The 22,048-nt window shown below is 41.1% G+C and overlaps 1 protein-coding gene across 2 annotated transcripts; it reads right to left on the reverse strand.

Annotated features, from left to right (window-relative positions):
• Positions 1–21: 21 nt before the first annotated feature.
• Positions 22–21,229, reverse strand: ctsa (cathepsin A). 2 transcript variants are annotated; one of them, XM_024428088.2, is made up of 15 exons: positions 21,093–21,229; positions 20,726–20,886; positions 20,287–20,398; positions 19,498–19,548; positions 18,815–18,901; positions 18,295–18,450; positions 10,638–10,729; positions 10,349–10,433; positions 7,795–7,886; positions 4,708–4,786; positions 4,086–4,234; positions 3,499–3,574; positions 2,276–2,365; positions 1,925–2,026; positions 22–1,242 (listed from the first exon to the last, which is right to left on the reverse strand). In XM_024428088.2, the coding sequence occupies exons 2-15, from the start codon at positions 20,884–20,886 to the stop codon at positions 1,159–1,161; spliced, it is 1,416 nt and encodes a 471-aa protein (XP_024283856.1). In that variant the 5' UTR covers positions 21,093–21,229; the 3' UTR covers positions 22–1,158. The 2 variants fall into 2 exon arrangements, with proteins under 2 accessions (XP_024283856.1, XP_042180755.1); XM_042324821.1 differs by having other exon boundaries at positions 21,154–21,176.
• Between the last annotated feature and the right edge of the window lie 819 nt (positions 21,230–22,048).

Here is a 22,048-nt window from a genome sequence, read left to right on the forward strand (position 1 = left end):
CAAATCACACACACAAGTGAACAAAGTTGATCAGGTTTTATTATGAAACCATGGCAGAATCAATGTGAATACAGCTAAACATAGACATGTTCCCTTTTGATCAAAGTGATTACAAGTAATCATTTCTGTGATGAGGCACTAGTAATAACTTCAGATGATATTTTAATGACTTATAGCACATCCAGGTGTTTTCTTCCAAAAGACAATGCCTGACAGTGAACAGAAACTCCCTAGCAGGTATTAATGGTATATCCCATTTAATTAATAGCTGAACTTCCACTTATAGCTGCAATATGAACTTTGGGTGACCCAACCAAATTCACAGAAATGTGCATTCTAGACCCGTCACTCATTAAAAGTCTAAGAAGCATAGATCAGTTCCATACATCCTGGTCTTAAGTTCCATTTTTGCATCTTACTTTGAAGCCTGTGCACAACCTAAAAAATATTTGGGGTTATTGAAAAGAATTCACAGCGGTTTACATGGTACAATGATCTACACTACCTGCTCATTTCATCAAACAAAACTATTCCAATTTTAGTAACCAGGAAGTGGTTTCTGCATAGTGAATCTTTAATAAGATTGACTAATTACTAAAAAAAAAAAAAAAAAAAAGAATATTTGTGAACTAAGGTTTCATTTTGTCATTATAAAGGTCGGTAGAACCACTTCATCCCCGATTGATGTCAATGAGAGACGAAGTGAATTTCACTTCAGTAAAGCATCACCCCACCATTGCCTTGTGTACCACGGAATGCTAAATACATACTTAGTGCTAAGAGCTCAAGCCAATGTGAGTGAATATTTTTTATTTCTCCTAATTAACAAATAGATTTAACTCAATCTCAGCAGAATCAAAATGTGTGGCGTCTGCTTCAGACAAAACACTAGCCCTCGTCTCAGATCAGCTTCTGCTGTATAGCCAGCCAACTACCATGGTTGACGAAACTGCATAAACAGATCTGGGATCAGGCTAACAAAACACTTGGAACATTATGTCAGTGGTCTTTGGATACAAGCCAGTGCTTTATCATAAACTAGTGCAAATCAAATTATACAGCAGGTCCCAGATCAGCTTCTGCTGTATAGCCAGCCAAATCCCATGGTTGACAAAAGGCAAACAGATCTGGGATCAGGCTAAAGGCTTCGTTCACAGATCAGTAGGGCTGTTTCTTGATGAAGCGAGAGAACATGGTGAAGGCAGCGATGGGCTTGTCTGTGGGGACCATGTGACCTGAACCCTGTTGATAAACAAGGAGAAAGTTAGTTAACACTCTCCCGGCAAACTGGGTCATGTTCATTAGGGAACGCACAGGGAAACGCTTAAACGTTTTGAAAAAACAGAACTGTCTGTTTTCATCCATTTGGTGTCTAATGAACAACCCTGATTTAAAGCACTCCTGTGTTTTTCCAGGCAAGACTGAACACAAATCTGTACTTTCTCTGAAGCTACGCGTTAAGATAATGGTATCTTACCACAGTACCTGCTTCCCCAGAGAGGAATATTAGAATCTTTTTACTGCAGTGATTGGCTACAATGTACTGTATAACCTGACAGCAAAACCGACTTCTGTCTGGTCGGAAACATTATCAAAAACCTCCAACAATCTCCTATTCCTTTGGTCTAAGGGCAGTTTGGTGACCAAGACTGTTCTGTGAATCGTTGTCTTGTCTGAGATCTGAAACCTTGCCTAGCCTTCAGCTCAGTGATCTAATACAAAGTCTTTTGGGGTTAAAATTGCGCTACCTACTGGAGTTAGTTTGCACAGATTCGCAAACAGGCTAGTGGAGAGGGCAGGGGGTTAGAGTTTAGTATGTTAAATGGAATTTGTTCTAAATGATTGTACTTGCAACCAGAAATCCATACAGCCACAGGTAATGATGGAACACAAGTTCAAATGTAATATTTGGTTGAATTGTTACCTTGACGGTGAGGAAGGCCAAGTTGGAGAACTCCTTGACGAAACCGCCCACCTGCTGACTCTCGCCGGTGTAGTAGAGCCAAGGCCTCCTCTTCACCTGGACCTGGGGAGAAATGGGCCAGAGGTCAAGGGCCATGCCACAGCCTAGAACAGAGTGAAGTTGTTGCTGATCTTGCATCAGTTTAGCATTTCCCACTAAATTGATTGAGAGAAAGGAATCAGATCCTAGAGCTATACTCAGGAAAACTTCCCATGGTGCACACAGAACCGGACATGACACCAGCAGCCTCATCTCTGTTCCGTTTCCATCCGGTCATGTAGTGTCTTTACTTTGTGCAAAAGGTTAATCTACCTCCTGATGGAGAGACTCCACGAACCACTCGTCCCCAAGGAAGTTGCAGGCCATGTCTACGTCACCGTTGTACACCAGCACTCTGTACTTCTACAAGACAGACGGAAGACATTTATAGCACTACTGCCAAGACCACTAATTTACAGTCAGACCTGGGTTCATACACATACAGTACCAGTCAAAAGTTAACACCTACTCATTCCAGGATTTTTAGATTGTAGAATAGTGACAAACTATGAAACCATGTCGTGATCTAAGTGTTAACATCAAATTTATTTTATATTTGAGATTCTTCAAAGTAGCCCTCCTTTGTCTTGACAGCTTTGGCATCATCTCAACCAGCTTCATGAGGTTGTCACCTGGTATGCATTTCAATTAACATGAGTGCCTTGTTAAAAGTGAATAGGGTAGCAGAGTAGCCTAGTGGTTAGAGCGTTGAACTAGTAACCGGAAGGTTGCAAGTTCAAACCCCCGAGCTGACAAGGTACAAATCTGTCATTCTGCCCCTGAACAGGCAGGCACTAGGCAGTCATTGAAAATAAGAATTTGTTCTTAACTGACTTGCCTAGTTAAATAAAAAGGTTAAAAAAATTCACAGTATAGGTTGGAAAAAGTATGTGAACCCAAAAGCTAATTTAGGTAGCTAACCTTGAGTCCAATCAATGAGACGTTGGTTAGAGCTGCCTTGCCCTATTAAAAACAAATTCTCACAAAATTTGAGTTTGCTTTTCACAAGAAGCGTAGCCTGATGTGAACCTTGCCTCGAACAAAAAAGATCTCAGAAGACCTAAGAATAGTTGCCTTGCATAAAGCTGGAAAGGGTTACAGAAGTATCTAAAAGCCTTGACAGTAAGACATCTATAAACTGGAGAAAATTCAGCACTGTTGTTACCCTCACTAGGAGTGGCAATAGTTGATGTCTTCACTACTATTCTACACTGTAGAATAGTGAAAATAATGAGTAGGTGTCCATACATTTGACTGGGACTGGATGCATGTACACACACCAAGTGACGGAGCCTGCCTGGAGTGCCCGATATGGTGCAGGGTTTGCACTTTTAGAACCATTATATTGGCTCCATTGTTCCAGGCAAGCTTCAAACACAGTATCTGGAAGAACACAGTATCTGGAAGAACACACTAACGAGCTCCAACACAGTATATTGAAGAACACACTAACGAGCTCCAACACAGTATATTGAAGAACACACTAACAAGCTCACCAGAGCTCCCAACAGCTTCAGGTACTGCTTCCTCATATCCATGTACAGCCGGTTGTAGTTCAGATTCACCTCAGCACTGTAACAGCAGAGAACAAATAGTCCAGCTAGATCAAGACCTAAACCTAGTTATTTATATTGATACAGTGATGGGGAAAACTGGTCCAGGCTGAACCACAAAACAGCACTGTTATAAATGGTTTAATTGAACCCAACGGAAGTTTGTTGCTCTCCGAACCAATCCCCTTTTATTGGCCCCAGTCGCCCAGTGAAACACTTTTCACTCTCGTGCCGACCCAAAAATGACAGGTTCCAACAACTTGGGTGAATGAGTAAACAGGATTGTGCAGCTCTGCCCCACTCAGTATTACAGATATCAGTATTGTATAAAAATTAACATTTTAAACAACTTCTCCTAGGTAATCTAGACTATAAACCCACCCACAACACCCAGTCCTATAAAGGGTTAAAATACAGTGTTAAGACCTGGATGTAGGACCTGTATCTTGACCATACTATCTATCCTCATAGTCAGATAGCCGTGAGACAAGTTGCCTCATCCTTGTACCCAACGTAATTTTGTCACTTACCTGCATACCGACCAGGGTAGAGCAGAGGGGGAGATGTGGAGGGCTGCTTTGACGTAGGGGTTGTTGAGGTACAAGGTAGATGGGGTAGAATTGGTGCAGGGAGGGTCCAGTCTCACAAGCTTGTACAGAGACGCCACACCCTTCAGCTTCTACGAGATCGGAGAGGTACACAACTAAAGCCGGATATACAGTCTCCTACACCAGGGTTGGGGTCCATTTGAATTGGTCAGAAGGATTTTCATTTAAATTCATATAATGAAAGACTTGATTTGCAGTCAGAATATGTTCTCTGCCCTTGGTCAACACTGCACCTAGACATACTATGACGTAATCATGCATCGTACAAACAGGCTCCTTATGGACATTTTGGTACATGTAGGTTGAAACCATGCTTGCTCTTTACGTTTTGCTAGAGACCGCTTTGAGTATACACCCAGCCTTACGGATGAGAAACGCTAACTGAAGGGACTGGTAAAATCCACAAAACTAAAAATTACAATTGCGTACAGCTAATACATAATTATAACTAAATCAGCTAGAATGTGAACATCCAAAGACTTGAAAAGGAACCATTGAAACAGGTCCTCAGCACAAAGTCTTCCTTTAGAGTAAATTAATGTACCTGGTTCCAGAGTTGAGTCCATTCATGGTTAATGAAACTGTTACCCAGATCTCGAATCACCAGGTGCCCATTGTCAGTGCTGCACAGAGAACATCAACATGTCAGAGAAGAAAGCAAGAGGACATTAACACATCTGGAGCAGAAGGACACTTATTAGCTTAATCTATGCAGAGCATACATGGTGAGAGGAGTTACTATAAGACCTGTATGCAGGGCCCCGTCATGACCCGGGTTCAGAGTTGAAGGATCAGGTTAGTGTGGGTCATCAGAACAGCACCCTCTCCCACAGAGGGGAAGAGGGGTGAAGCTGCATGTTTTATGACAGTCGTAAATACCTGCAGGGAAACTCACCCACTCTCAGAAATGGAAGTTAAATCTATTTGTTCCACGAGAGAGAGAGAGACACACGCGTTGCATTATGGTAACAAAAGGTTGAATGAAACAATATTTCTGTATTCCAAGCAGTTGGAAGGGTCAGTGTGTACTTAAAACAATATCAAATTCATTACTAATGTGGTTTAACAAAGGACAGGAGAACTCTGAATGTGTATATTTCCCAGTGATCAGATTCATAGCCAAACGCTGGGGAACTTATGATTAAATATGAAACTGAGATGTAATGTTGGCCTCAAAAATTAGAAATGTTTTTTTCCATATGAAGTCTTAAGTCAGCGGCCACACAAGCAGACACTCCACGGCCGTTCATGTGCAAAGTATTAGCATTTCCATGAGCCTAGTTCAACTGTATGTAATTCGTCCATTCTGTCCCCACCCCTTTCAATTGTCTACCAAGTCATAGGGTTTAGTCCACTAGGGAATTTGCATTGCATTATGTACTAATCAATGTATAAGCTATTCTGTTTGTGTGATTTATTTACTAAGCCAATTCATCATTTATGCTAGGGTTCGTGCAGATAAGCAAGGATTTAGCGACATTCAGAATGAGATAGTCATCAAATAATTGATACCTTTGACCTAAAAGATTTTACATAGAGTTTTTGGAAAAATGGTAACTCAACTTTTCCGTGGTACACAAAGACCGCTAATGAGGAAATTGTTACAGGATTATTTTAATCGTAATAATTACACAGTTACTCGATTTGATAAATCATAACATTAATGATAACCAAGACACAACTACATATGTGGGGGCAAACTACCTGCCCTGCAGGACACCTACACCACCCAATGTCACAGGAAGGCCAAAAAGAACAAAAACAACCACCTGAGACACAGCCTGTTCACCCCGCTATCATGCAGAAGGCTAGGTCAGTACAGGTGCATCCATGCTGGGACCGAGAGACTGAAAAACAGCTTCAAGGCCATCACTGTTTAACAGCCATCACTTCACATCGAGTGGCTGCTGCCAACATACGGACTCAAATCTCTAACCACTAATAAATACATCACTAGGCAAACAATGACACTTTATATATTGTTTACATACATTACTCATCTCATATGTATATACTGTACTCTATACCATCTTGCCTACGCCGTTCAGCCAACCATATATTTATATGTACATATCCTTAATCATTCCATTACACTTGTGTGTATAAGGTAGTTAAATGTTCTGACCATGCAGTATCTGCTAACCATGTGTATGTGACCAATAAAATTTGATTTGAAGAGTTATGACCTACTGTATGCAGAGCCATATATGTAACGCAGCAAAAAAGAAACCCTCAACTACATTTATTTTCAGCAAACTTAACATGTATAAATGTATGAACATGAGAGTGAGACAAACTGAACAAGTTCCACAGACGTGTGACTAGCATAAATGGATTAATATATCCCTGAACAAGGGGGGGGGTTCAAAATCAGAAGTCACTGTCTGGTGTGGCCACCAGCTGCATCTCATTGACTACACCAGATTTGCCCGTTCTTGTTGTGAGATGTTAACCCACTCTTCCACCAAGGCACCGGCATGTTCCAGGACATTTCTGGGGGGGGGGTGGCCGTGGCCCTCACACTCAAAGCCAACAGGTCCCAGGCGTGCTCAATGGGATTGAGATCTTGGCTCGTCGCTGGCCATGGCAGAACACCAACATGCCTGTCTTTCAGGAAATCAGCCATACTGTTCGTTCTGTGCGTGATGGCATTGTCAAGCCAAAGGGTCATGTCAGGATAAGCCTGCAGGAAGGGTACCACATGGGAGGAGGATGTCTTCCCTATAACACAGATGAGCAGGGACCCTGGGAATCTTTGTTTGGTGTTTCAGGGTCAGTAGAAAGACCTCTTTAGTGTCCTAAGTTTCCATAACTGTGACCTTAATTGCCTACAGTCTAAGCTGTTAGTGCTTAATGACCGTTCCACAGGTGCATGTTCATTAATTGAACCTGTTGCAGGGCAAACCAACTCAATTTATCCTGAATTAAGTGTGAGCCACAACTTTAAGTGACTGTTGATTTCATTGGTCCTAAAGATAGCTTCAGAAGTCACTTCATATGAGGAAGATGACCGATTAAAGACAGGTTTTAAAATGAATCACATTCAGTAATGAGAATTACTTTAACTTCACACTAAAAAGTAACGCTATGTATTGCTTGTGAATTGATAAGCAATACACTGACCATAATAAAATAAAGCCAGCACTTCTAAAAGAGCCCATTTCACACCATAGCCTACAGAATCTGTAAGATGGCGTTTCGTTTTGATTTCAGCACAAATTACAATGTGGCACTGACTTATCAAAAGGGTGTTACACATGGTCTCAATGAAGAGTTGGGCGTTCGACTAGCATGCATGACATGCACGTGCCTGCTAGAGTTAGCGGCTTGCGGAAAAGTAATAACCACCGTAGTAGTATGGCTGAAGCTGGATAGCTTTAGAAAACCCAAAGTACATGACCTAAAATCATAGGATACACCTCAGGTCTGAGATTCAGTTGAATTACCATAGCTTGTGTATTAAGCAGGGTGAACATTACAATTCAATCCAGGAAGTAAACAGAACGTCTAATTCCAAAAATGAGTATGTTAACTTCCCGAATTTAATTGGCCCTAACTTGAAATCCTTCATTTTAATGTAGAAGGAGTTAAGCTGGTTCTTGTGTGAAACCTGTCAAGTAACTGGTCTTACCCAACTCTCTGGCCAACTCCTCCAGGACAGGGGGCATACAGGTTGTAGATGTTCAGTCCAGAATTGTAGACAACATCCTGCACCTCATTAAGCTAGGTGATATAAAAGATCAAATGAATATAGGTACCAGACAACTTTGGACACCTACTCATTCAAGGGTGTCTATTTTTTACTATATTATAGATTAATAGTGAAGACAAACTGAACCCTTATGGAATTATTTATTAACCAAAAATGTGTTAACAAATTAAAATATATTTTAGACTCAAAGTAGCCACGCTTTGCCTTCATGACAGCTTTGCACTCTTGGCCTTCTCACAACCAGCTTCATGAGGAATGCTTCTCAAACAGTCTTGAACGAGATCCTACATACACTGAACACTTGTTTGCTGCTTTTCCTTCACTCTGTGGTCCAACTCATCCCAATTAGGTTGAGGTCAGGGGATTGTGGAGGCCAGGTCATCTGATGCAGCACTCCATCACTCTCCTTCTTGGTCAAATAGCTCTTACACAGCCTGGAGGGGTTTTGGTCATTGTCCTGTTGAAAAAATGAATGATCATCCCACTAAAGCGCAAGCCAGATGGGATGGCGTATCACTACAGAATACTGTGGTAACCATGTTGGTTAAGCGTGCCTTGAATGAAATAATCAGACTCACAAGCAAAGCGCCCAAGCTTCATGGTGAGAACCACATGCAGAGATCATCCATTCCCCTACTCTGCGCCACAAAGACACAGCGGTTGGAACCAAAAAATGTAATTTGGACTCATCCAACCTAAAAAGGACAGATTTCCACCGGTCTAATGTCCATTAGTGGTTTCTTTTAGAGGGCGACCGATTATGATTCTTTCAACGGCGATATCGATTGGAGGACCAAATAAGCTTGAATGAATGCTTGCTTGCATGCATGAATGCTTGCGAGCCTGCTGCTGCTCAGACCATAGACTTAATTATAATAAACAATACGAGACTTTAGTCAAATCCGGAAACAAACGTCAAAATCAAAACTTATTCTTTGTGAAATACAGAACCGTTCAGTATTTTAGTCAAACGGGTGGCATCCATAAGTCTAAATATTGCACAACCGTCAATGTCGCCATAAGTCAAATTCTGTCTTCACAGTTCGCAAAGTGGCCCAAACTGCTGCACACACTGACTCTTCTTGCACAGAACGCAAGTGAAGGGACAATTTCCCTAAGTAAAAGTAATTCATGTTAGCAGGCAATTTTAACTAAATATTCAGGTTTAACAAAAACACATGTATTGATTTTTAGAAAGGCATTGATGTTTAGGGACACATTGGTGCAATGACAGTGCTTTTTTCCCCCACCAAGGCGCTTAAAATCACCCGTAGGCTGTGATTCGATGATAAATTAACAGGCACCACATTTATTATATGCAACAGCATGACAAGCTAAATAAACAAGTAATATCATCCATGAGTAGTTAACTAGTGATTATGTGAAGATTCATTGTTTTACAAGATATGTTAAAATGGTAGCTAGCAGCTTAACTTGGCTCCTTGCTGCACTCGCATAACAGGTGGTCAGCCTGCCAAGCAGTCTCCTCAGAGTTCAATCGGCATCCAAAAATGCAGATTTTCAAGTTACATAACATCGGCCATGCCGATTAATTGGTCGACCTCTAGTTTCTTTGCAGCAATTCGACGATGAAGGCCTGATTCACACAGTCTCCTCTGAACAGTTGATGTGTCTGTTACTTGAACTCCTTGAAGCATTTATTGGGGCTGCAATCTGAGGTGCAGTTAATTACCCATTTCTAAGGCTGGTAACTCTGCTGCAGAGGATAAGTTCAATAGAGGTAACTCAGGGTCTTCCTTTCCTGTGGCGGTCCTCATTAAAGCAAGTTTCATTGCAACTGCACTTTGAAAGTTTCTAAGTTCTTGACAGTTTTTAGACTGACCTTCATGTCTTAAAGTAATGGACTGCATTTCTCTTTGGCTATTTGAGCTTTTCTTGCCATAATATGGACTTGGTCTTTTACCATATAGGGCCATCTTTATACCACCTCTACCTTGTCACAACACAACTAATATTCTAAAACGCTTTGCAGAAAGAACTTCCACAAATGAGGTTAACAATGCACACCTGTTACTGAAATGCATTCCAGGTGACTACCTCATGAAGCTGGTTGAGAGAATGCAAAACAGTGGAGTGTGGCTACTTTAAACAAATCAAAATATATTTAGATTTATTTAAAAACACTTGGTTACCACATGATTCCATAGGTGTAATTTCATAGGTGATGTCATCATTATTCTACAATGTAGAAAATAGTAAAAATCATACACCCTGGAATGAGTAAGTGTCCAAACTTTTGATTGGTACTGTGTATAGAAATAGTAAAACTAGTAAATTGGTGCTGACAATTAACAGAAATTTACACAAACTAGTCATAACTACTGAATATACCGCTAGACTTACAATACTTTAGTGCCTTGTTTCCATTGAGAATCAATGTGACCGAAGAAAGTTGTCATTTTCCAAAACCTATTAAAAAAAGGGAGAATCAAATCATAGTAAATGGACTCACATTGCTGGAGCAGTTAGGGTTCTGATTGTTGTAGAAGTCACATTTTCCACCGTCGCAGCAATAGGCCTGCAAGTCACTCCACAAACTGCCAGGAACACAGAACCACATAACCAGTGGTCATTCATTCTGTGCATGTAGGCTTCACTTAAAAACAGAGCGTGACTAAGAGCTAGTCTCTTGGTACCATCATACCCAGCATGCTTAGCTTTGAAAAAAAAAACATAAGTTGGCAAGGAGACAAACAGATCTGAGACCAGAATATGACATTAGGAAAACGCAGTAACAGTACCTTGTCCCAAGGAGTCCATGGTAATAAGCAAAGTAGACGAGAGAGTTGTCATTCATCTCATAACTTGACATCCCATTGCCAACTGCAATACCCTGGGAGAATAAATAAATAGTTCATCTGATTATTTGTATTAGGGATCACCATTAGTTCCTTCCAAGGAAGCAGCTACTCTACCTGGGGTCCAAACATATTAAGGAACTTAGATCACATATTATACCACTACAATACAAAATGTATAATAACCCCATACACATGTAGGTAGAGTGTGCAGACGAGTGTCTCTTCACAGTACCTGTACACCTTAGTCTGTTCTGGACTTGGGGGCTAAGAGGCCTCTGGTGGCATTGCTTGTGGGGTAGCCATTGTGCAAGCAGTTTAAACAGACAGCACATTCAAATTGTCAACACCTCTTGCAAAAACAAGTAGGGATGAAGTCAAACTATTCCACTTTGAGCCATGAGAGATTGACATACATAATGTTAGCGCCCTGTGTATGTTTAAGGGCCAGCCATGCTGCCCTGTTCTGAGACGATAGTACATCCGAGGTCCCCGTGGCACCTGACCACACGACTGAACAGTAGTCAAGGTGCGACAACTAGGGCCTGCCTTGCTGATCGCATTGGTATGGCAGAGCAGCATTTTATTAAGGATGGACTGCTACCCATCTTAGCTACTACTGTATCAACATGTTTTCACCATGACAGTTAAGAATCCAGCGTTACGCCAAGCAGTTTAGTCACCTCAACTTGCTCAATTTCCACATTTATTACAAGATTAAGTTACGGTTTGGGTTTTAGTGAATGATTTGTCTAATACAAAGCTTTTAGTTTTAAATATTTAAGACCAACTTCCTCCTTGCCACCCATTCTGAAACTGCTGCTCTTCGTTAAGCGTTGCAGTCATTTCAGTCACTAATGTGTAGTGTTGAGTCATCCGCATTCATAGACACTGGATTTACTCAAAGCCAGTTAATTTTATTTCACCAGGTAGGCCAGTTGAAAACAAGTTCTCATTTACTACTGCAACCTGGCCAAGATAAAGCAAAGCAGTGCAACAAAAGATTTCACTGTATCACAATTCCAGCAGGTCAGAAGTTTACATACACCAAGTTGACTGTGCCTTTAAAACAGCTTGGAAAATTTCAGAGAAGGATGTCACTGCTTTAGAAGATTCTGATAGGCTAATTAACATCATTTGAGTCAATTGGAGGTGTACCTGTGGATGCATTTCGAGGCCTACCTTCAAACTCAGTGCCTCTGCCATTTCCAAATGCATGAAGGTACCACGTTCATCTGTACAAACAATAGTACGCAAGTATAAATACCATGGGACCACGCAGCCGTCATACTGCTGAGAAAAGACACACGTTCTGTCTCCTAGAGATTAACGTACTTTGGTGCGAAGTGCAAATCAATCCCAGAACAGCAAAGGACCTTGTGAAGACGCTGGAGGAAACTGGTACAAAATTACCTATATTCACAGTAAAACGAGTCGTATATCGACAACCTGAAAGGCCGCTCAGCAAGGAAGCCACTGCTACAAAAACGCTGTAAAAAAAAAATCCAGACTACGGTTTACAACTGCACATGGGGACAAGAGTACTTTGGAGAGAAGTCCTCTGGTCTGATGAAAAAAAAATAGAACTGTTTGGCCATAATGACCATCGTTATGTTTGGAGAAAAAAGGGAGAGGTTTGCAAGCCAAAGAACTCCATCCCAACTGAAGCATGGGGGTGGTAGCATCATGTTGTGGGTGTGTTTTACTGCACTTCATAAAATAGATGGCATCATGAGGGCGGAAAAAGATATGGATATATTGAAGCAACATCTCAAGACATCAGTCAGGAAGTTAAAGCTTGGTCGCAAATGGGTCTTCCAGATGGACAATGACCCCAAGCATACTTCCAAAGTTGTGGCAAAACGGCTTAAGGACAAAAGTAATGTTATTAGAGTGGCCATCACAAAGCCCTGACCTCAATCCTATAGAAAATTTGTGGGCAAAACTGAAAAAGCGTGTGTGAGCAAGGAGGCCTACGAACCTGACTCAGTTACACCAGCTCTGTCAGGAGGAATGCACCAAAATTAACCCAATTTATTGTGGGAAGCTTGTGGAAGGCTACCCAAAACATTTGACCCAAGTTGAACAATTTAAGAGGCAATGCTACTAAATACTAATTGAGTGCATGTAAACTTCTGAACCACTGGGAATGATATTAAAGAAAAGCTATAAATCATTCTCATTTCACATAATTCAAATAAAGCAGTGATCCTTACTGACCTAAAACAGGGAATTTTTAATAGGATTAAATGTCAATTATGAAAAACCAAGTTTAAATGTAGTTGACTAAGGTATGTAAACTTCAACTACGTGCAAGTAGAAATACTGGTGTGCAAAAAAGAAAAACAAATATGGGGATAAGGTAGGTAGTTGGATGGGCTATTTACAGATGGGCTGTGTACAGCTGCAGTGATTGATAAGCTGCTCTGACTGCTGACGTGTAAAGTTAGTGAGGGAGATAAGTCTACAACTTCAGTGATTTTGAAATTCGTTCCAATCATTGGCAGCAGAGACCTGGAAAGGCGGCCAAAGGTTACGTTGGCTTCGGGGATGACCAGTGAAATATACCTGCTGGAGTGTGTTGCTATGGTGACCAGTGAGCTGAGATAATGCGGGGCTTTGCCAATGAATATGTAGTGAGGACCAGTCAACGAGAGCATATTGGTCACAGTGGAGTGAGGCTATTCTGTAAATGACATTGACGAAATCAAGGCTCGGTAGGATGGTCAGTTTTACAGCATGAGTGAGGGATGCTTGTTGCGAAATTGGAAGCCGATTCTAGATTTAATTTTGGATTGGAGATGTTTAATGTGAGTCTACAGTAACCAGACACCTAGGTATTTGAAGTTGTCCACATATAAGTCAGAACCATCGAGTAGTGATGCTAGTCGGGAGGGGCAGCGATCAGTTGAAGAGCATGCATTTAGTTTTACTAGCATTTAAAAGCAGTTGGAAGCCACATGTTGTATGGCATTGAATTACCCACATCACTACATCTCCTGCCTAGCAATAAAGATGTAATGTTGAGGGAAGGAGGAGATTTCTCCTAAAGTAGGGTGTGTATACACATGGGCTGGTGGGGAAATCTGTCAGTTAAGCCATTTGAACAGTTGGGTGAATAAACTTGGTTTGAGGTTTCCATAGCTGTCTGTCATGTTCTAAATAACCTGAAAAACAATTCAACTGTTTAACTTTTGTTAGCTAGCAAATATATCCAAGTTAGCTAAACTTGAAATAAAGATCAGTTGACTAACCACTAGCACATGGGCTTGTTGATGAGACATTAGTTTTCCCATGCCCACAACAATAAGTTAATGAAAGTGCATTATGCATGCTTCTAGTTATATTTGTAACATAAAGGGCATTTTCATAGACAATCACTGATCTGGCTTTCAAGTCTAATGCAAGAAAGTTAGTCAAATTAGCAGGTCTTATATTTAGCCTTGAATTCATTCGATTGCATACTATTTGAAATGCAGTGTATTTGCCTTAAAATGTACAAAGCTTATTTAGAGTAGACATGATTTTTAGGCCATGTCATTAACTTTTGGATTCGGGGGCAGTATTTTCATGTCCGGATGAAAAGTGTGCCCAGTGTAAACTGCCCGCTACTCAGGCCCAAAAGCTAGAATATGCATATAATTAGTAGATTTGGATAGAAAAACTCTGAAGTTACTAAAACTGTTTGAATGATGTCCGAGTATAACAGAACTCATAAGGCAGGTGAAAACCTGAGAAAAATCCAACCAGGAAGTGGGAAATCTGAGGTATGTAGTTAAGTGAATGCCTATCCAATATACAGTGTAAATGGGGTCAGATTGCACTTCCTAAGGCTTCCCACTAGATATCAGTCTTCAGAAATGTTGTTTCAGGCTTCTACTGTGAAAGGGGAGCGAATAAGAGCTGTTTGAACCAGTGATCTGGTTGAAAGCCTGGAGTTTAGTCACGCGTGGCCGTGAGTTCCCTTTCATTTCTAAAGAGAAGGGAATTGTCCAGTTGGAATATTATTGAAGGTTTTGTTAAAACTTCCTAATGTGTCTAACATGGAGACCTGGGAGTGCCATCAAATGAAGATCAAAAGGTAAGTGATTAATTTTAACGCTATTTCTGACACCTCTCCTTGGTTGGAAAATGGCTGTATGGTTCTGTGGCTAGGCACTGACCTAACAAATCGCATGGTGTACTTTTGCCTCAAAGCCTTTTTGAAAGCAGACACTGTGGCTGGATTAACAAGAAGTTTAGCTTTAAAATGGTGTACAATACTTGTATGTTTGAGGAATTTTAATTATGAGATTTGTTTGAATTGGCCATCCTGCACTTGCACTGGATGTTGGTCAGGTGGGACGGTAGAGTCCCACTGGTGCCAGACAGGTTAAAGTTGTGTGTGGGGGGGGAATAAAAAAATTAAATGTAAATAGAGGTTGAGACATCTGCCCTGGGGCATTCGTGATTCTACCTGGATTATGTTTAGAGGCTACCATTAAGGTAACTATCCAAAATATAGCAGGGGTGTAAAGCATACGTTTGCCATCAGACCAATAATGTCAAAAGCTGCACTGAAGTCTAACAGCCCCCACAATCTTGTCATTCGTGTAAGTCCTGTGCTTGTTGAATGTCATTCCCCAAGAGTAAGCTCAAGTCTTGTCAATTGGTTTACTGTTAATTAGCATTGTATCTAGTCAGACAACTATTTCCAGAAGATTGTAACAGGCTGATTGGTGAGCCATTTGAACCGGTAAAGGGGGCTTTACCATTCTTGGGTAGCAGAATGACTTGTTAACCCTCCAGGCTTGAGGACACACTTTCTAGTAAGATGAAAATTGAAGTTTAGGCATGGCAATATCATTCCCCATTATGCTCAGTAATTTTCCAGCCAAGTTGCCAGACCACAGTGGCTTGTCATTGACAGAACTTTCACCTCTTCCACACTTGCCTTTCATATTTTGGTCAGAGTACTCAGACCTTCACTTGTTACTTTATACCCTTAAACTAAAATTATAAATTGTTATTCCCCCTCAATCAACAAAAGTACATTAGCAAAAGTATTAAATAAATTGAAATATCACATTTCCTTAAGCATTCAAACCCTTTACTCAGTACTTTGTTGAAGCACTTTTGGCAGCAATTACAACCGAGTCTTCTTGGGTATGACACAAGCTTGGCACACCTGTATTTGGAGTGTCTCCCATTCTTCTCTGCAGATCCTCTCAAGCTCTGTCAGGTTGGATGGGGAGCTTTACTGCAGCCATTTTCAGGTCTCCCAAGAGATGTTTGATGGGGTTCAAGTCTGGCCGGGCCACTCAAGGACATTCAGAGACTTGTCCCGAAGCCACTGTCGTCTTGGCTGTGTGCTTAAGGTCGTTGTCCTGTTGGTTAGGTGAACTGTCACCCCAGTCAGAGGTCACAACTGCTCTGGAGCAGGTTCTTGTCGTGGATCAATTTTATGTCAGAAGAGAATATTATTTCTCATTGTTTGAGTCCTTTAGGTGCCTTATGGCAAACTCCAAGCAGGCTGTCATGTGCCTTTTACTGAGGAGTGGCTTCCGTCTGGCCACTACCATAAAAGCCTAAATTGGTGGAGTGCTGCAGAGGTGGTTGTCCTTTTGGAAGGTTCTCCCATCTCCACAGAGGAACTCTGGAGCTCTGTCAGAGTGACCATCGGGTTATTTGTCACCTACCTGAGAAAGACCCCTACTCCGATTGCTCATTTTGGCCGGGCAGCCAGCTCGAGGAAGAGTCTTGGTGGGTCCAAACAAAATGGGGTTCACTGTGTTCTTGGGGACCGTCAATACTGCAGGAGTGTTCCTGGTACCCTTCCCCAGATCTGTAATGTGACACAATCCTGTCTCGGAGCTCCACAGACAGTTGTCAATCTCATAGCTTTGTTTTTGCTCTGACATGCACTGTCAACTGTGGGACCTTATATAGTCAGGTGTGTGCCTTTCCAAATCCTGTCCAATCAATTGACTTTACTACAGGTAGACTCCAATCAAGTTGTACAAACATCTGAAGGATGAGAAATGGAAACAGGACGCACCTGAGCTCAATTTGAGTCTAACAGCCGAGGGTCTGAATTTTAAAAAATAATTTACTAACATTTCTAAAAACCTGTTTTTGCTTGGTATTACAGGGTATTGTGTGAAGATTTTTTTTTAAATCATTCAGTCAATTTTAGAATAAGGCTATAATGTAGCAAAATGTGGGAAAAGTAAAAGGGTCTGAAAGCAATATAGTTGATGTAGTGTTGGCCTTTGTCGCTGGCATGTCATGCCGAAATGTGCTAATCTCGCCGATGAAAACCGTGGGTTGTGATTAATGAGCCAGTTTCATTCAAGGTGCTCCAATACTTTTTACTATGATTTCTTAGTTTATTTTCCAGTTTAGTCACATGATCCATTTGCCAATCAGTTGTGCAGCCACTTCGTTACCATACCGGTCACCTCAACCATACAATTTTCAAATTCCTCATCAATCCACAGGGATTGAACAGTTTAGTAATGTTCTAACATTGATGCATGCTTAATAGTAACTGAAATAAGCATTTTCATAAGTGTCAAGTGCACATCTGGTTGCTCCTCATTTACACACCAGCAAATATTCTTTACAACATAAGACTCCATAAAAAAGGTATTATGTTGTCTTCTACACTATTAGGCCCAGCCTTTGGTTTTCCTAGATGAGGCTATTATATTGTGATCACTACATCCTATGGACACTGCTTTAAAGCTAAATATTTGATCAACACAAGATGTCATTCCTGTGCTGTTTGTAACTACCCTGGTAGGTTGACAACCTAAACCAGGATGGAGGCACTGGTTACAGTTTGAAGCTTTTTCTGGAGTGGGCAGCTTGATGAAAGCCAGTTTATATTGAAACCACGAAAATAAACCTCTGGATAATGTTTGAAATGCCTGACAATGAGTTTAAGACTTAGCACTTGAAATCTATAGCAACTTCCCACCATAATGAGCTATAGGGAAGGCAGATGACCCTGTAGCCATTAAACTGCAACAGTATTTAAAATAATTGTCTAAGCGTTACATTAAATGTGGTTATGAATAGCCAGCATGATTAGGAGACCTGAAAATACATCTATGAAATAGCCTACATTAGCCTGGTGAAAAACATTTAACATCCATTCTTGCTTGAGGATTTAGGTGAAAATGTACCACAACCTACAATGACAAAGAATTTTAAATGCAGTGGTGCGCATTAGGCTAAACCAAGCAGAAAGCATTTCTTCAAAGACCAGTGTTGAGGAAAACCCCTACAATGTGACAACTGTCAATGGGGGAGCGTGGTAGCCAATAGACATTTCCAAACATACAACTTGATCGCTCCCTTCTACCCATGGTAACTCAACCTCCTAGATCTGGAGGGGCTGGATTGATAGGCATTACAGTGAAGCCAGCTCAAACTTGCACTCAAATAGGCCAACCACTATGGATTTTACTCATCAATTTCAATTCGGCGGGGGACGAGAGAGAGTTACCTGAAAGGATTAAGTCCTACAGATGCATCCCAGTTCCCATTGAGTGCTCTGCTCTACTTTTGCCCATGGGATAGGGTGGCATTTGGGATTGCAGGCCATCTTCCTCACCTGCAGGTTCATGCTGGCGTCCTCCATCACTCTCTCTGCCAGGGTGGGGATGTAGATGCCACCGTAGCTCTCACCCGTCAGGAAGAACTCATTCTTGATGTACTCTGGGAAGGCTTTGAAGAACTCTTTCAAGGCCAGGAAGTTATTCATGGACACCTAGAGAACACCATAAGCTTATGTCCAGTCACAGCAGTGACTCCATTAACAGCAAATGGCTATCGGATATTCATAATGCACATATTTGTCTTTATGTGTCAGTCTTGATGGGTGGTCCTGTGAGGCTCAGTTGGTAAAGGGTCGTGGGGTAAATTGCAGTTAGGGTCACCAATACAATAGTGTGGCCATATATTTTTTGTCAGTCACATTGGATAAAAGCATCTGATAAATCACGTTACTTAAAAATCAGTGGCTACGAGTAATCCCAATGATTTCACAAGTCAATTAGGTCCTGGGTTCCTCAACATGTCCCCTAACTGGTTAAACAGTGGTTCTTCAGGTACCGTGCATATTGATAACTCACCTCAGTGTCATTGGTGGTGTAGTTGCTATCGTCTGAATATGAATATCCAACACCTGCTGGGGACTCCAGGTACAGCATGTTGGCAATCTAAAAACACCACATCTGCTATAATGTGTATAAATGGAGCACTGCCACCCACTGGAATGGTTAATAAGACAACTACTCAGTCAAGGGTTTTTATTTTTACTATTTCTACATCGTAGAAAATACAGCAACTATGAAATAACCTAGTACCCCCCCAAAAAAAAAAAAAAAAAAAGTGTTCAACAAATGAGACTGTTTGGGATTAGTTGGACTGTAGCGTGATGTTAAAGCAGCCAACAAGTGCTCAGAATTTGAGAGAACTCCTTCAAGGCGGTTGGAAAAGCATTCCAGCTGAAGCTGGTTGACCAAGTGTGCAAAGCTGTCAGGGGAGGCTACTTTCGAGAATACATTTTTTATTTTTTTAGATTTGTTGAACACTTGGTAACTTCATAGTTGTTTTTATACCATTTTTTATGTCGTAGAATAATAAAGGAAAACCCTTTAATGAGTAGATGTACAAACTTGACTGGTACAAAGCTATCTTTCTAGTCTGAATGCCAGTCTGTGCCATCGTGACAATTACAGCAATGGAGTTGGCAAGAGCACAAACAGACCTTGGACCAGGTTAGGAAAGATATGCTAGAGGAGAAGAGACAAACCATGTTCCAGGAATAGGGGTTGTACTCCAATGTCATGCCATCGTTCTGAATCTGAAATGAGAACATAAGACTGCGTTCAAAGACTACAGAATCACTGGCATGGCAACAATACAACTTAAATGGAATACAATGTTAAATTCAGTTGTAAGATTGCCCTCTGATCATTTACACTAACAGGAGAATTGAACGAGCAGCATCTAATCGCTCATGGACAGATAATATGCATGTACCAAAGAATCTGTCAGGACAGGATTGAATGCATAGGATAACAAGCAGCAGTTGCAGTGTTTGGGTTGTCATCACTGATTATTTGGACATAGATGTGGCAAAGGCAGTGCTTAAACTGTGAATGCTTTGCACATGTGGTGAAATTAGCAGAAGGTTTGGTGGTGCTTTGACTGAGGGTTTCCTATTGAGAGAGAGAAGACTTCTCAAAAGTCTCAATTTTGACCATGTACAGACCCAGAACTAAATCACAGCTGACCAAATATCCCAGAAGTGTAAACAGATTGTTTTATTTAACTAGGAAAGTTAGTTAAGAACAAATTCTTATTGACAATGACAGCCTACCAAAAGGCCTCCTGCGGGGACAGAGCTTGGATTAATTCTAAAACGTAGAACAATAGGCACATCACGACAAGAGCCCTAAAAACAAAGTATGGCAGTAACAAAGCATGGTAAACATTGGGCAGAGACAAAAGCAAAAGGGCAATATGATAGAGAACAATACATCACTGGTAATCTAAAGTGTAAGAGGCAACTAGATAGTTTTTTGGAGTTTCTCCTTACCAAGAAAGGCCCATGTTCTGTGAGCAAACCGTCAAGGGAGCTGCAACCAGGGCCACCATTCAGCCACAGAACCACTGGGCTGGAAGCTGGATCCTTCTGAGACTCCACAAACCTGCATGACAGGGAAGCAGTGTAGGACATGGTACCCACATGAAGTCTGTAGACATAACTTGAGGAACTGATCAAATATAAAACTACTCAAGCGATAAGCTGGATGGGTGTCAAATTAAGCTGTGTACTGGTGTGAAAGTTCCCTCATACAAACCAAGACACTTCCTCATTACTAAAGTCATGCGCCCTACACATAAAATGCTCCCTACACATAAAATGCTCCCTACACATAAAATGCTCCCTTTACGTTTGAAATACATATGTAGCTAGTTAGTAGGACACTACTAAGCCATTATAAATGGCTAAAAAGATAAGGCTACCCACTCACCAGTAGTGAAGGTGTTTGTTGCCGGCCACATTGAAGTATCCCGAATACTGTTTGAAATTAGGCTGCTTTTGAAGCCCAGGGAGAAACTTTATTTCATCCACGTCAGGTGCGCCGAGAGTCCCCAAGGCGCCGAACAGCAGGGACAACACCAAATGATACATCTGGGAGTAAAATGACCTGACATTTTAACCAGTTTACTAATAACAAGTTATGACATGTCTAGACTTGAAAGACAATCTAACGTTAGCTACTTAAAGTCCGAGAAGATGTCAACAGTGATTGCAACAGGCTAGCCAAGGTTTAAGTAAACGGGTATTTGAGTACACTGCATTATTAATGCGCTGGATGAACCAACACTGGCACTTACCTTTTTCGTCCGAATTAGGCCGTAGGTACCTACAAAACAACTACAATACTTATGCACTCACAGATCACGGAAGGAATAGTCATGTGTTCCCTTTTGCGGCTGGAGCTCGTGATGAGCTGGTCACATGACAACGCATTATAGCGCGCTTCAAATTGCGCAGACGTTTGGCCTCACATGGTTGTCACTAGTTACCACAGCCACAAAGTATACATTGGCTGGAGTGTAAAATTCATGAAAAAAAGTTAGGGTTAGGCATAAGGTTAGTAGCGTGGTGTTGTGGGTGAAATTACAAGATTACATTATAATACTGTTATTGCATCAAATGGTTGTTTTATGCAACATAATAGGATTCTTATAACTCTATTGTGTCTGTGGGATCTGAGAGGAGCTTTTGGAGCTGACAATTGATTTATGCCATAGAATGAGTTGATGTTTCTGTGCTGTGAGGTACCAGTGATGAGATGGGAACCTTGTCTTAGGGGATAAACTCTGGTTTCCTTACAATAAGAACAGTCTTCATGGTAAATGCTATCTGGCTGGGGATATTCCTTTCCCATATATATAAAGTCTCACCTTGTGACCCATTCCATACATCTGTTGTTTGTCATTAACATTCAGGAAGATGCACTTTGCTATAAAATGCTGTGGCTCAAATCCGCTCGTTGACCTCTCAACTAATCATCTAAGGGTAGTTCGGCGACCAGCTTCATTATTGCAATAATTCATCAATGTTATTTATACGCTTTGAATAAAGTAATATCCTGATTGGTGATTGACCTTATCTCTCCTCATTATTGATTAGAATTTCCACGACATTGGTTAGGCTTAAAATTGTAGAAATAGACAGAGTTCGTGACTTTATGGCTGTGGTAAACAGCAGTCAAGTTTTCATTTTGGATATTGGTTTGATATTTGGAGTTTGCTCATCAGTACAGCTTCCACGGAATGATTAGGAT

This window comes from Oncorhynchus tshawytscha, linkage group LG07 (assembly GCF_018296145.1).
Source record: "Oncorhynchus tshawytscha isolate Ot180627B linkage group LG07, Otsh_v2.0, whole genome shotgun sequence".
In the NCBI taxonomy this organism is placed as follows: Eukaryota; Metazoa; Chordata; class Actinopteri; order Salmoniformes; family Salmonidae; genus Oncorhynchus; species Oncorhynchus tshawytscha.